The sequence below is a fragment of the Hibiscus syriacus genome, unplaced genomic scaffold, assembly GCF_006381635.1.
Source record: "Hibiscus syriacus cultivar Baekdansim isolate YM2019G1 unplaced genomic scaffold, ASM638163v2 tig00116965_pilon, whole genome shotgun sequence".
NCBI lineage: Eukaryota > Viridiplantae > Streptophyta > Magnoliopsida > Malvales > Malvaceae > Hibiscus > Hibiscus syriacus.
The window spans coordinates 6,292,348-6,308,617 of record NW_024063490.1 but is presented as its reverse complement, the minus strand read 5'-3'; the positions used below and the strand labels follow the sequence as shown (position 1 = coordinate 6,308,617).

Here is a 16,270-nt window from a genome sequence, read left to right as displayed (position 1 = left end):
TGAGCAACACATGACAAAAATAGTATATTGGGAAACATGGTCTTCCACACGTGTTCAAGCAACACCGTAAACATCATTCTCGGTTTCCCGTAAAATTGTTTAAAATCGATAACAAGAACAAGTTTATGCTTAGGAAAAGGAGCAAATGGACGAAAAAGAAGTACAAAAGGTTCCCAATGATGAGTATCTATGTATCTATGCTAGTACAGGTGTGGCACCTCAAACCGACAAAGAGGACAGCAATGACTGAGGTACAGCCATTTTCCGATACATTTAGGATGAAAAGCATGATAACATGGCATGAGCATCCGAGCAGCATATGATCCGACTCTGAAACCCTCCAAACAAATGGTGCAATCCCCATCTCCCGTCTTCCACTCGAACCGGAACCGTCCCGTAATGATATGTTTCAAAACCCTACTCTTTATCAACTCAAGGCGGGTCTCGCTTACATCAACACAAGCCTCTATCACCGACTCTAAATGTAAGACTTTGCAGTTGAATCCGCCATTAAACGTCCGGTCCGTGATCTCCAGTCCTCGTTGGATGGTGGTATCGGTCAACATTTCGTGGGAATCGCTGCTGATCCCCGCACTCGTGAACGCGGGAGCAAGAAGCCGGAGAATCTCGTGGCGTTGGTTGAGGAGCGTATGATCAAAGTGAGGGTTTCATGATCGGATGAGGAAGGAGGAGTCGACGCCGTCTAAGCACCTGAAAGTGAGAGCGAAGGTGATGGTTAGTTGAATTTGGAGTTGAGAGAGAGGTACTTTGAAGCCATTGTAAGCGAAAGCCTTTAACCAACAACAAACTTGGATCGAGGATTACTTTGTTTTAGGGTTAACTACACTTTCAGTGCCTCAACTATCAATTTGTTCTGTTCTAGTCATCTAATTATTTTCTATTTCAAAATCATACCAAACATTACGTTCTAATTTTATTTTAGTTCACCCACCGTTAAAAATAACGGTCTAACAGTCGACGATGTCGATTGATAGTGATGGTGAGTGGTGGCAGCAACGAGAGACTTTGATGGAATTCAAGAGTCAAAATGATTTACCCAAAGTTTAAGGTTTAAAATGATACTTCATCTAAATTCAAGGTCTAACTGATTTTTATCTAAAGTTCAGCGGTAAAATTAAAAATTAACCCTTTGACTAACATAGCATGCCATCTAGTTAATCAAATTAACTACAGTTAACGACTCAATAGTCAAAATGTAACAATCGCTAAAATAAGTGTACAATATTTATTAAATCAATAACATGAGTGTTGAAACTTAATTGTTTTTAATTTTATGACAGTGTATAAATATAATAGTTTACCCTGAATTTTTTTTTGGTCACATTTTCTCTTAAAGTGATGATGATAGGGCAGAGGATTTGCATTCCTCATTTATCCACAAGAAAAGTCTTTGATTATTGAAAGGATCATATCATTTTTTTATAACTTAAAAAGTTACCAAATAAGATTGATTTTTCCTGCAAAGAAACCATGGCTGTAGCACCACCATCACTCCCTGTATTACTTTTGTTCCTAACTGGGATTCCTCTTGGATAGCTGAAGCTGAAGTTCACTATCATGACTTTGTTGTAAGTACTTATATATATATGTATATGTATGTATGTATATCATACAGTGATGATGATGATGATGATCTTGTAGGTGACAGAGAAATTTACCAGGCTGTGCAAGACCAAGAGCATGCTGGTTGTCAATGGCCATTTCCCAGGACCCACCATCTATGTTCATAAAGGTGATACAGTGTTTGTCAATGTTCATAATCATGGTGATTATGGTCTCACCCTTCACTGGTAACCTAATTTTCTCCCTTTTCTGATCTTCATTTCACATCTGTTATAAAGCTAAAGATTTCCCCCATTTCCTGGCATGGGGTGAAGCAACCCAGAAACCCATGGTCAGATGGCTCTGCATACATCACGCAGCCCTATTGAACCTGGCAACAATTTCACTTACCAAGTTGTGTTTTTCCGAGGAGGAAGGGACTCTATGGTGGCATGCTAATAGTAACACCGATTGGACTCGGAACACCGTCCACGGTGCCATTGTTGTTTACCCTCATCGTCAATCTTCCTACCCTTTCCCCACTCCTCAAGGGGAACAAATTCTCATATTTGGTACTAACCCTTCATTTCTTTGCTATGTATGTATGTATGTATGTTTGTATGCATGTATGTATCTGTATCATGTACTAGTGGAATATTATTATGTATTTTGATTCATGTATCTGACTAGGGTTTTGCCTATTGTATGTACGCATACATGCAGGAACTTGGTTTACGTATGATGTAAACAAGGTAATCAGAGAGATCCTGAGAACTGGGAAAGATACCTATATCTGATGCTTATACCATTAATGGCCAGCCAGGAGATTTCTGTGCTTGCTCTAAAGGTATACTAATCTCTCATATATCTAGCTAACTAAATGTCGGACCATTTCCGATCGGCTTAAGAGTTTTTCATCCGATTCAGCTCGATTTAAAGCTTTCGAGCTCAAATCCAGACAACCCTTTCTCCTTTAGTACTTCTCATTACCCCTGGGGAGTGTTGTTATCCTTTACACTTAGATTCACATGCAGGCTTCTAGATTAGTTGAACACTTTTCCTATCGGTTTAAGTTTGAGATGATTGATCACCCCACCTAAGCAGGTTAAGTTCACTAACATATATAAACATTATTATGTATTGATGTATTGATCTTGTGTTGCAGAAAGACATACCGATGGCAAGCCAATTACGGGAAGACGTACTTGATTCGATTAGTCAATGCATTGATGGATGAAGAGTTCTTCTTTGCAATAGCAGGGCATAATCTCACAGTTGTTGGAATCGATGGAAGCTACCTGAAACCTTTTACTACTAGCTATGTCATGTTAGCAACTGGTCAGACGATAGACGTTTTAATCGAAGCAAATCAATCTCCCGGTCGTTATTACATGGCCGGTAGACAATATTACACCGATAATACGATTTTTACCGGATATGATAAAACGAATACTACTGCAATTCTCGAGTATAGAGGGAGATACAACAAACAGTCACCGCCTTTCTTTCCCAAAACTCTGCCCTCTTATACCGACTATGATTCTGCAACACGATTCAGGAAGCATTTGAAAAGCCTCGCGAGCAAAGAACATCCTACGAGAAACATAACTACTCGAATGTACATAACAGCTTCCATGGAAATTGATCTTGCAGATATGGGACTATACTCTTCTTTCAAGCTTAAACAATATAAGCTGGGTGAACCCTTCAACAGATGCTACAAGCTTATACAGGTAAAACTATCCTTTAAAACTTTTGTTGTTGACTAGAAACATATTTGATATACAAAACTGGAATTAATTACCATATCAAAGATTTTTGTTATAGGAACTTGAGTGGATCCTATACCTCGGATTTTCCGGATGAGCCGCCGTATTACATTGACTTTGTAGGTAATTTGAGAGATACCAGTTTCACATCCGCTGAGGGGGGCGAAGGTGAAGATTTTGGAATACGGTGAATAAGCTGAGATCGTGTTTCAGTCGACGAATCTGTTGAATGCATCAGACGAGCATTCTATGCACATACACGGGCATAAGTTTTTATGTACTGGGAGAGGGTTATGGGAATTTCAACAGTACAGATCCGGAAACATATATTTTGATCCACCTTACCTCAGTACTGCTTCACTCCCTGTCAAAGGATGGCTGACTATCAGATTTAAAGCTAACAATCCTGGTATCTTTCTATATTTTTTGTGATTATGAACATGCTATTATCGATATGCCGGTTCTATAAAACCCGAATTTTGTTCGAATGTTTGAGCAGGAGTATGGCAATGCACTGCCAGGAAGGCAGACATATGATCTGGGGAATGAACACTGTCCTGATAGTGAAGATTGGCAGCAACCCTGATACAAGCATTCATAGTCCCCCTCCGAACATGCCTTCTTGTCGAAGTTCTCCGTCCGTTCTCTGAGATTTGGAAGTTTCGGCTGAACAAATATCAGTGATTTCTCAATCGGTGTTAATTTGTTGGGGAGAAACCATAACTGCCGATGCAGCATAGGTTCTGAATATGTACGGGTCATCTGACGATGAGATTCGAACTTTAAACCTATATCTCATAAGTTTGGTTATATGAACTAAACTTGCAGTTGTAAAGTTGTGAATAAATGTTTCTGAAGCAACAAAAGAATCTGCTACATAAATTAAGACCATTGAAATATGAACAATCATCATCACTTGAATGGAAGCTCATCCAAATATTACATTTGAACATATAACCCTAGTTAAAACTAAAAGAAAAAACACCTGGGATTCTACAAATTTTAGTTCTTTTACTTCATCTCTACCGAAAGCAAAATTAATGTCAATAATGCTTCAATCAATGGATTTTAGAATACAATGTATATAAAATAAAAAATGGATAAGAATCATAGGAACCGGGAAATATTGCAGCATCGAGCAACCGATAATATAACGAGCTTGGCTTGTAATCAGCATGCACAGCCACCTTTTTGCTCGGTCTGAGTGACAACATCTGGGATGCCCTGGAAATATCTGCTAAATCATACACAAATAGGACATTATCTATAATGTCCCAAAAGCATATGCTAAAGAACGCAGCAATGCAGTAAACAAAATGCATGACAAGATAATGATCATATCTGAATCTGCGGTGCTTGATGAAAAGAGATAAACTAACATGTCCTGCTCGCGCTCATTCGCGAGAGCAGTTTTTGCAATGCAATGAAATGCTTCATCGACGTTGATATCTTCTTTTGCTGATGTTTCAAAGTAAGGTATGTTTTCTTTCGAAGCACCAGTCTTTTGCTTTCATCTCGGAGACCTACATATGGCTCAAGACACCACCAATGAAGCTCTGGGGTACTGTGAAGACAAAATAATTCACAAGTATATATAGAAACTATACATCCTTACCACTCGACTATTGCCACCATCTAAATCTATCTGTTTCCAAGCAATATAAATGGAAACGTCTTGGGGTCGGTAGGATTTGCCTGGCACGAAAAGAGAATCGGAAACCGTATCAGCATAACCACATCAAATAACAGTTTAGGATTGCTCATGTAACCAGTTGGCGAGGTCAATCAACAAAAGACACCATCTTGCAAGAAAGTTTTGCTCATGCAAGGTGTGTGGTTCAAATAAGTAACCACTATGTATGTTTATCAGAGAGAATTTATCAAAATTTGTTCCTCCAAATGTCATTGGGAAAGTTGTCTAGGATTTTGCTTTTCTTTTTCCTCTGGAAAATAATAATGCATTGCAAACCAAAAAAACTGATGTACAGCACATTGTCCTTGTCATTGTTTATAACCATGTCAATGGATGTTATAGAGGCATAATAAAACATCAAGTGACATGCAATTTGATGAATAACTAAAACCAACAAGGAAAGTCTGGAAAGACCAACAAGTGTTTGGGTGCAGTCAAGGAAGAGTCCACGTTCGAACTTTGGAAATGACCATGTTGGAAGCGGGGATGGACCGAGGGGGGCCGGTAGGGAGGTCGTCCTTTAGAAAATTTTAATTTTTTTATATAATTTAGATATGTTCTATTGATAATCTATTTTTGCCCCTAAAATTTTATAAATTCATTACCTAACATAAAATTAATCCCTAGTTGGAAGGGATAATTCGAACCCGAACATCAACAATAAAACGACATGGAAATGAAATGAAGAACATATAGAAAGGGAAAAGAGAAACCTGTTTAAGAAACTCCTCATGCCAATTATCAAGGTTATCAAATGATTTCATCACATTAACATCATAGACTAGCACACAACAATCTGCACCTCTATAGAAAGCAACTCCAAGGCTCTGAACCTTTCCTGCCCTGCAGTATCCCATATCTATCCAATCCAAAAAGCCCTTCAAATTTAATCTATAAAGAACATGGAAACAATCAAAATGAATCATAATAATAATAAAGGAAAAGAAACAACTTGGAGTGACATTGCGTTCGTCAATCTGGAGTTCTTTAGTGACAAAATCTGCACCAATGGTTGCTTTATATTGCTGACTAAACTTCATATGAACATATCTAAATTCAACCGGTTAATTCCCGAAACACTTTACCTTAAATGAAAAAATCAAGATCTAAAAATTTAACCCAAAAATAAGAACAAATTTAAAATCCAATGCCGGTTGAAACTTGAAAGGATACTGATTCATCAACGACGTTTTGCCCACCCTGATTACATTGACGTGAAAGCAAATTAAACATATAATCATTTTTACGAAATCGAAACACCAAATCCATAAATCTTGAAAGAAGCAATGGGAATTGAAAATTGAGATCGGAATGATCGTACCCGCTATCGCCGAGAACGATGACCTTGAGCAAGGTTCGCTTTTGCAATGACATGGTGGCAAAATTTTGCTTTGATTTATTAGATTTGGTTTAAGTTTTCAAAAGAAATGAAGAACAACATCTTAATCATTACCCCCAGGAATTCACTTTGGATTCTTTTATTACTGCAGATTTGAATTTACTAAATATATCTGAGCAATTCTTCATGGAAGGATATTATATGGTTTACTGTAGAAATGGATTTACTAAAATTATATTATTTATATTTAGGTAAATTACACGTTTAGTACCTAAACTATCAGTTTTGGTCTATTTTAATACCTAAATTTTTATTTTTTTCAAAACCATTCCTAAAGTTCAGTTTTTATTTTATTTTAGTACATGTTCAAAACTTAACGTTGTTTTTTTAGAAAAATTTGGAAGTTTATGTACTAAAACGAACCAAAATTAATAGTTTAGGTATTAAATTTGTTAAGTTTAACGATGAGGTATTGAAAAAAACAAAACTAAACATTAAGTATGATTTTGAAAAATTAAAAGTTTAAATACTAAACAGGCTAAAATTGATAGTTTAGATACTATATGTATAGTTTACTCTTATATTTATCAACCGGCACATACATTTTTTTTATTTTAGGTAAAATACATAAATAATTATTTAACTATATTATAATATATTTTAATGTTTAAAAATTATAAAATGATGGTAAAATTTAATGAAATTATTAAATATCATTAAACTTATTAAAATATTTAAAAAATCTTTAAAAACAAGTTTATCACTATTTTATAATGTGTAGTGATCATTCTATAGTTTGATGATTTTAATGATCAATTTATTAATTTTAAAATTATAGTAATAATTGACTCTTAAACTTCTAACCCCAGAATCATAGTATGACATGTTGATCAAATAAAACTAATTACATCAGGGTAATTTTACGAAGAAGTGAGAGATAATATTGGTTATTTTAATCTAAGGGTGTATATTGACTAGGGTCATAAATGAGACGAGAAAGGTCGTGAGCTACTCGATTAAGGCTTAATAAATACTCGGATCGAATAGACTCGACTCGAGCTCGACTCGAGTTCTTAACAAGTCAAAACGAGCTACTTGATATTCGACTCGAAAAGCTCGTGAGAAGCTCGGAAATATAATATTAAGATTTTATTTTTTTAAAATAAATTATTAATATATTAATATTTATGTATTGATTTTTTTAAATACAGTAAGATTTTCATGTATTTAAGGTTCAGGTTCGAGTTTGAGTTTGAGGCTTCAATCGAGTTAAGTTTAAGATTTTTTTTTCATTTCGAGCCTTTTCGAGCTGCTCACTTCAATTCAGGATTTCGAGTTCAAGTTTAAAAATTTTAAGCTCGCGAGTTTTCGAGTCGAGCTCCATTTCAGAATTTTCGAGTCGAGTCGATCTCAACAATATTAAAACTCGACTCGGCTCGTTTACACCCCTAATATCGACCTTTTCTTTTTCATTAAGAAGTGTTCTACGTCTATCACATCATTTATTAGAGATACATTTAGGCTGAAACAATTATAAATGATTCACCTTTCTAAATTGAACAAGAGCCACAATTGATATTAGTTAATACTAAATTAACAAACGAATAACGTTGTTTGATGTTTTAGAAATAAAGACAGAAGAAAAAGAATACGGAGAAATCCTTCCTTAATATTAGTGTGTGTGTGTGTGGTGTGGGGGAGATTAGTGATTGTTGATGATAATGTCATGTTTAGTGTCATTAATGTTATTGTACGTTGGTAGATTGAATAGATAAGATCGTCGTACAATAGACTTGGTTTTGTCAAATCACGTAAATTGTAAGTTATTTAACTATAAATGTTTAATCATCTTGTAGACGCCGGTACTCAAACCGATGAGCTTTAAAAATAATAACAATTTTTTAACCATTTACGTAAGTTGATTCGTATTAAAGAGAAACTTCTTGAAACTTATATATGGGGTTAATTTCTTCTTTTAATATGCTACTTAATTATAACATCACCCAGAATAAAGCTTTTTTTTTAGGTGAAACTGGGATACAAGCTTGTTACTCAACCCGATGTACTTTGGGTTCAGGTCCTCGAGTCCAAGTATAGGTTCCAGGGAAGTATTCCTAGTCTTACTAATGCTAGAAATGGATCCTTTATTTCAAAATCTTTATCTTGTATATGAACACTCATTCAGGATATATCTATTGGTCTATAGGGAATGGAAACAAGGCCCTGTTCTGGAAGGATGCGTGGATCCCAGACCGTGCGTGGATCCAGACCGTGATCCTCTTGTGGCCTACATACCCTCCGCCTATGGACACTGGCAATGAGACCGTTCGTGACTTTGTTAATGAGGATGGCAACTGAAATCAGCATCTCCTTAAGCATTTGTTGGATGACGAAACCTTCATATGGGTTATAGCTACCCTCCTCCCCGTGATGACCTGCGTGACGATTGGCCCTTGTGGCGGTGGGATCAAACAGGGATGCACCGTCAAATCAGCCTTTAATCGCCTACAGCACCACCGATGGAATGCTCAAGATAATAAATGGAATATGGCGTGGAGCTACGATGGACCCCAAAGTGTAAAGCATTCCTCTGGCTGGTCGTTCATCAAAGGCTCATGACTAACGCCGAGCGAGCCCGTCGTGGCCTTACTTCGAATTCCCACTGTCCAGTCTGTTATAGTGCCGAGGAGACCACGTTGCACATTTTACGCGACTGCCAAGGAGCTCGCTGTGTCTGGGAGCAGTTGATACCGGACCAGGCCAAGATAAGCTTCTTTTCACAAACTTATTTGAATGGCTTGACTCTAACCTTCTCCATAATACAGGTTGGGACAACACTGATATTCATTGGAAGCATATCTTTGGCATTTTAGTTTGGAGGCTTGGAAGCAGAGGAATAACTTTGTCTTCCAAGGGCAGATTTGGTCCATCCCAGAGGCTATAAATGTCAACAGCCGGTGATCGACAGATGGAAGAATTGATCGACTGGGAATAGAAGAGAGAAAGTAGAAGAAAAGAGTTGGAAAGAATGAACTGCTTAACAGATTCTAATCTCCTAACACCCTAACTACCTTTACATCTGTCAACTCTAACAATAAAGTCTGCTTGGACATGGCTAAAGCTAATAAAGCGAGCAACAATGGGGGCAATAGGAAGCTGAAGCCCCAACGTCAGAAGCAAAGGTGGCAAGCCCCGACGGTTGTAGTGTAAAGTTAAACACTGACGGCTCTGTTCACCGGGTTACAATGGAAGCTTCCAGCGGAGGTCTTCTTCGCGACAGCACAGGGAAATGGCAGGTTATCATCGGTATATAGGGCGCTGCTCCATCTACCAGGCCGTGCTCTGGCGGTCCTTGATGGTTTGATGTGCTTGGAACCTAGGCTACAGGAACGTTTTAGTGGAATTGGACAACAGTGAGGCAGTTCGGAAGTTGACATCTCCCAAGCAATGCTGCGATAATGCTTATATCAGAAGAATTCGGAATCTCCTGAAACCAACAGTGGAGAGTTCAAGTCAGCTGTATCCAAAGAGAAGCGAATACCACATCCGATGCTTTAGCTCGAACTGAGATCTCTGGTTTCCTCTATTTCCATCATCCTCCAAGTGACGTACCGACCATGCTCGAAACTGGATAGGGCTAAACTTGCCTCCTGAACCAACAGTGGAGAGTTCAAGTCAGCTGTATCCAAAGAGAAGCGAATACCACATCCGATGCTTTAGCTCGAACTGAGATCTCTGGTTTCCTCTATTTCCATCATCCTCCAAGTGACGTACCGACCATGCTCGAACTGGCTAGGGCTAACTTGCCCACGGTTTAATCCACCGATCATAGTGGACCTTCTGTAACCAAAATAAAAAATAAATAATGGTGTCCTAAAAGGTAATTAAATCATAAATTAAACGGTTAAGGGTTTATTTTTAATTTTAAAATTTAAAGGTCTTAAAATGTAATAAAATTAAATAAATTGGACTCAAGGCTTAGTTCCATTAATTTTAAATCTGATAGTATCCCAAAACAATTACCAAAAAATTTTGGGAGAGGTGAGGACCTAAAATGTAATTAGATCATAAAAGCTAGGGGTACAAGTGCCTCCCTTCCCTGCATCTGAGCAATCCATCGAGCCACCATTATCAATTATTCATGAATGGCATATAAATGTAGTTTAATCGCTTAAGCTGATACAAATTATCCTTGTCTTATTAACAATTTAATAATTATTTCAAATAACAATGAGGATCAAATTGATAAGACTTTTAAATTTAAAAAATTTATTGAATTCTAAACAAGAGGAAAAAAAGAACATAAAGTGCTCTCTACCTAAATAATAAGATCAAATTTAAATGACAGCAAACCAAGAAGCTGTTCCAATGCAATGCAACAAAAATGGGATCCGGAGAACAATTTGATGAAACAATCTCCAAACATGTCATCTGGTCGATTTCCGACATGTTGGATGTTGGAGTTGTGCAAAACTGAAGTACCAAAGAACATAACTACAGAAGTGGTAATAGCGAAAAGCATGCCGACTTCCGACAAGAATGCGGTGCGTCGGGCAGATGTCGATATTCAATTCGATTTTAACTTATTGTCTGCAAAACCAGGCACAACTAGAAGGAACTCAACTCAATTTCCCTGGAAACCTATGAATGTTAATTTTCAAGAGAGTAAAACATTTGAACCATATCAGCACTGCTCAGTGTAGAGTGATCTGGTTTAATCAATTAGTCAAATATGATTAAATCAAGCCATTGAACCTTCATTGGTTCAGTTGGATCACGCAGACACCTCTAAAATGTGGCATCTAGTAAATCTGGGATTCGAATCCCATTTTAGTATTTCAACTTCATGTTTTATAAAGGTGGTGTAGCAAATGATGAGAAAACTTACTCATTATCATAGGCAGGCCCCATTCTCTTACCATTTGTGGAATTGCCATAATGAAATGATGATCCAACCATCCTATTGTCTTTGCTTTCTCGACGTATGCTAGAAACTGCTTCCGGCATCAGGCACGTCGAGAGCCAAGTCGTCCAGACATTCTTCTACCCTTGAGAAACCCTTTGTCATCTGGTTCATGTTATGAGCCCTGCGCCAAAACAATGTGCAAGAAAACACCAAGTCTCTCATTCTTTTTCTCTAATACGATCACCATGCTTTCTTTACAACCTCGTGGTGGAAAAATGGCATGCCTATCCTTAATGCATCGATAAGCTTCCCTAATGTCTCCTCCGGATTCATATTCCTCTAATAGCTTTGCTATTTTGAGTTTCACATCATCAACGGCCCATCCTGCGTACTACCCACCACCGCCACCCCAACACCTTAAGATGCGCTCTCCAGAAAGGCGAGCCTTTAGCAATGACTTTGCCATTTGAAGCACTTGCCCCCAACAGAGTCTGTCCCTGAAAATTGTCTCCCTACCTCTTCCAGGTGTTGTGGGGCTAAAGCTTCATCCATCACTGCTCTAGCCAAAAACATAGCAAGATCCTCAACAACAACTGGTTATCTAGAACAGTATCATCTGCAGATTCTATCAACATCACGAACCCATCTACTACGTCATCTGCAGGAAAATATAAAGATGATAGCAAAACAGATGCCATTTCTTTCTCCCTGTTTTTCCGATCCATAGCTAAAGTTATCAGCCTTTTAACAAAAATAGAATTCAGTTCGCTTGAAGAAGTTTTATTTTCTGCTTCTAGACAGCTAAAACCTCCGAGATATCACCAGTCAAGAAATATCTTGAATGATTGTTTGACACTTTAACTTGAAAGTTTTAGTAAAATTGTCTTCCAATGATTTATTTCTAGGCACCGATAATGACCTCAAAGATGAAGCGCACAACCACCATCAGATGTAGCCTTAGAAATTAAGACTTCAGTATCTTCTGTGCATCTGGTATGTCAAGGGACAAATCGTTGACAGGTCAATCATCCTATTGAATCCCTTTGTAATTTGACTTGAGTTTATCAGGCCTTCTTCAGCTGCTTCCTTGAGTAGATCCAGTAGTCTATCTTCAGCTTTCTGCTTTTCCATGCCATAACAAGTGCTTGTTTAATTATTTCATGGTGGAAGAAGGGAACTTTCAAATCCTTGATGCATCTATAAGCCTCTTTCTTGTCACCACTTGCTACATACTCGATCACAAGTTGTTTTATTCCTTGCTTTCACATCCTCAACTGTTTTCTTGCCAACCCTCCAGCGACGCACATAGTTTCAGCATGCATAGGCTGCTAGATACCCTTTCTCAGCTCTTTCCGAGCTTCCACCCCCTTTGAATCATTAGGTAAGAGCTCCCTTTGCTTGTTAAGGGAATGCAGGAGGGAGTATGTCATCAACAACTGCTCGAGCTATAAACAAAGCAAGAATATCAACTGTACTTGGTATGTCCACATCAAGTCATCTGCAGATTCCACCAATTTACTAAAGCCTCCGTAAACCTGTGGGCATCAATCATCAGCATAGAGTGCAGATAATAGGACAGCAGCCATTTCTTTTTCATGGTCGTGCCTATCCATAGCCATAGAGACAAGCTTTTTAACAAAGTAATAGTTATAGTTGGGCATTGCAAGTTCTTTCAATTCATTGGTAGCTGAGACAACATCATCAGTAGCAAAGTATTCCTCCATATTATTGTCACTTTCTTTTTATATGCATCAAAATCGAGTGCTGATTTTCTTGCATTGGATGTTCACATCCCTGCATCAAGCACAATTTTTTAATCAAACTGAGGTTTGAATCCTTAAAAAGGTGTTAGTATTCCTCAGGAAATTTAAAGTAACAAAAAGATAGAACAAGAACAAAAATCAGAGGAAGTAGAAGGAACATATTGTGGACTAACTTCCTCACTGCTATCATAGTTTGGGTCTTTTGAGTCAAGAGGATAACTCGAATCAGTGTCCATTAACCCTCCCCAAGTTCCTTTGCCACCACAACCACCTGCAGTGAAATTGTTGAACAGATCAATAATGAACTAAATGGTACCGACTTTCACATGTACTCAATTCAGTTTTCCTTAATCCTCTTTTTGCTATTGACTAGTAACTAGATTTTCGACTGATATTGTATAATTAGTTACCTTTCTTAGGACGACCATCTATTGGAGAACGTGATTGCCTATCATGACTGATGACTGCCTTTGCCATGTTGTTGACCTTGGAGATTTTGAAGAAGAGAAGAAGATATAATGGACCTTCACTCCCTGAAGCTGATTGGAGAATCTCCCGGTTTTCATCTGATATAAACCACCAGTTCCGTTCATTTTAATTCTTCACCACTCACCACTTTCCACTTATTCCAAGTTGAAGAACATACCCCACACCATCAAACTGCATAGACTAAAAGATATTGGAAAACCTGGGTGCAATGATCTCTCTATCTGCCTATCACACCTTCACATGCAGTATCCACATTCTAATTTCGGCAGCAAATTATCGATGCTTCATTATCTCGCAATAGATCCTTTAACGTCTCATCCACTTCATCAGTTCTACAGAGTTTACTAAAGGTGATTATAGAAGCTAGCAATATTGATCTGAAGAATTTTCAATAATCCTTCAATAAGAGCAATTATTCCTTTAAGCTGCAAAAAAGAAGTCAACTAATTATTTTACAAAAGTTGAAAACTGGAAATTCCCATTTCGAATATTTGCATATTTTCCATCGTTTTCTCATATATTGATCTTTCAAATCCGATATGCATCACAGAGTACGGGTTACATAAATAAGATTGGATTACAATTAACAAAGATCCCAAACAATCTTATCAAAACCATTAAATCGATTCATAAAAACATCAGTAAATCGAACCTTGAAGTATATAACAATCAACATCAATTCAACAAGCAGGAATTTAAAAACCATTGTAACGAACAATCTAGCCTCGAAAATTCACAAGTTCTGGATTCAAACATTCATATAACAATCCTCCATTACATAACCGATAAAAAAAAAATTAGAATCAAAACTAGATAGAAGACCTTGAAAGGAGAAACATGAAAGGCGTCTGAAAGTCCCGTTCGCCGGAGCGACGTATCACACCGGCGGTCCGATTCTCTGTTTTTTAATATTTTTTTTCCTTTTTCTGGTGAAGCGTTTCTATTCTTGTGTGCTTTTGTTTCGAGTTAGTTTCAGGTTTTAGTTCAAACGGGAGAGAGTAGGTTGCAAAAAAGCCGTTGGAATTCCGTTATGAATGGATGGGGAACTGGAGAAGTGTAGGGTTTCAACGGCTGGATTTTGCCTTTTGAAACGGGATAAATTGTCACGGGCAACTCGCTCAATTGTCACGCCATGTCAAATGGTAGAGGTCTTATTTTAGGATCAACCCTCAAACTTAAATAAATTTATGAATTTAATCCCTTGAAATAAGTAAATTTAGTCCCTCTCCACATTATGTGATTATCATAAATAATTAAAGAAAAAAGACTTGCTCTTGTCATGTGGTGACAAGAAAAGAAGAGCAGTTAAAATTTAAATATTACATATAAAAATAAATAAACGAATTAATAACTATCGTAAATAATGAATTATAAAAAAAATCTATTACATATAAACAAATATTACAATATTATTCGTATAAATAATTATGGAGTTCATACTTGTACTAAATTTAATAGATTTCACAATTGTTTTTTATATTATAATCAAAATTTTAAATTAAAAAAAACAAATACTGATTATAGAATTTTAATATTTTAATTATATTAGAGTAAATATCAATGAAGTTAGCAATTTAAGAAAAAAATATTTCATTTTAATATTGAGATTGTTTAATGAATTGTATATATTATTGTTTGATAATAGATAGATTAAATGCCAATAATATACCAAATTGAATTATTGTTTGTTGTATAAATTAAAAATTAAAATGTGTACAATATTTTAATAATCTTTTTATATTCTTAAGTTTTTACAGTATCATAGTAAAAAAATTGTAAAAAAATAAAAATACTAAGTTAACATTTTAACCATACGAGTCAAATTAGAAATTAACTCTTTATTTATGTTAGCATGCCACATCATCGACGGGGTCAAGATTTGAGAGATCATTGTCTAATAAATCAATAACTTTAGTGACCATAACATAATTTTTGAAAATTGAATGATCAAAATAAAATTTACTAAAACAAAGGTGACCTCCTATATAGTTTACCCTAAATGACATAAAGACAATAGAAGTACTCTAATCTTCATTTTCTCAACCAATCATCAACCTTACATTACTTGTAATGTAGCATTCGTGTAATCTTTTTCTCAAAGATAATTTTACATACCACGAATGAAACCGGAACAGATATAAGATAATTCGAAACTAAATCCTCAGACATCGAAAATTTCAAATTTAAGAAACACCATAGGACAATTATAATTTCCGAAGGCCGTTCACGGAGAAGTTAAATTATAATTGTACATACATAACATTTCAAGAAATAATGGCATATCACTGCAAGAAAAGGCAAAGCTGCACAAGAAGTAACAACACTATGGTATAGATTAAGCATGGGCATAATGCCAAATTAGCCCCCAACACTGACCAAAATGTTCATTTAGCCCTTGTTCTTTTTTTGGGAGCATTTTTGCCCCCAACATTTTATTTTGGGAAAAAAAAGGCCTCTCTATGGATGGAAACCGTTAGTTAACACATGATTAACGCTCCAAAATAGGGGCCCTTTTAACCTAGAATGAAATGTTGAGGGCCTCCATAAGAAAAAGAATAAAGCCAAATTGATTATTCTATCAAATGTTGGGGGACTTTTTGCCCTAAATAAACGATAGGGGCCAAAATGACCATTTTGGTAAATATTGAAGGCTAATTTTGACATTATGCGTTAAGCATTTTGGGTTGGCAAAAGTATGTTGTATGGTGTAGAAAGAAACATCACTGGTTGGGGCAAACCACAGATCAG

The 16,270-nt window shown here is 36.6% G+C and overlaps 1 protein-coding gene and 2 pseudogenes across 1 annotated transcript; 1 reads left to right on the top strand and 2 right to left on the bottom strand.

Annotated features, from left to right (window-relative positions):
* Nucleotides 1-145: 145 nt before the first annotated feature.
* On the top strand, nucleotides 146-3,523 carry LOC120191156 (annotated as a pseudogene).
* An 812-nt stretch (nucleotides 3,524-4,335) lies between these two features.
* Nucleotides 4,336-6,451, bottom strand: LOC120191241 (ras-related protein Rab7-like). Its single transcript, XM_039194213.1, has 5 exons — nucleotides 6,347-6,451; nucleotides 6,199-6,225; nucleotides 5,739-6,075; nucleotides 4,712-5,027; nucleotides 4,336-4,566 (listed from the first exon to the last, which is right to left on the bottom strand). Exons 1-4 carry the CDS (start codon nucleotides 6,397-6,399, stop codon nucleotides 4,974-4,976), a joined length of 471 nt encoding a protein of 156 aa, XP_039050144.1. The 5' UTR covers nucleotides 6,400-6,451; the 3' UTR covers nucleotides 4,336-4,566; nucleotides 4,712-4,973.
* A 3,467-nt stretch (nucleotides 6,452-9,918) lies between these two features.
* On the bottom strand, nucleotides 9,919-13,510 carry LOC120191154 (annotated as a pseudogene).
* Nucleotides 13,511-16,270: the final 2,760 nt, after the last annotated feature.

Coding starts and splice junctions, on each gene's coding strand:
- LOC120191241 (XM_039194213.1), bottom strand. CDS start 6,399: ATGTCATTGCAAAAGCGAACCTTGCTCAAGGTCATCGTTCTCGGCGAT. Junction 6,076..6,198: donor AAAACGTCGTTGATGAATCA/GTATCCTTTCAA, acceptor GGTTGAATTTAG/ATATGTTCATATGAAGTTTA. Junction 5,028..5,738: donor ATGAGGAGTTTCTTAAACAG/GTTTCTCTTTTC, acceptor TTTTCGTGCCAG/GCAAATCCTACCGACCCCAA.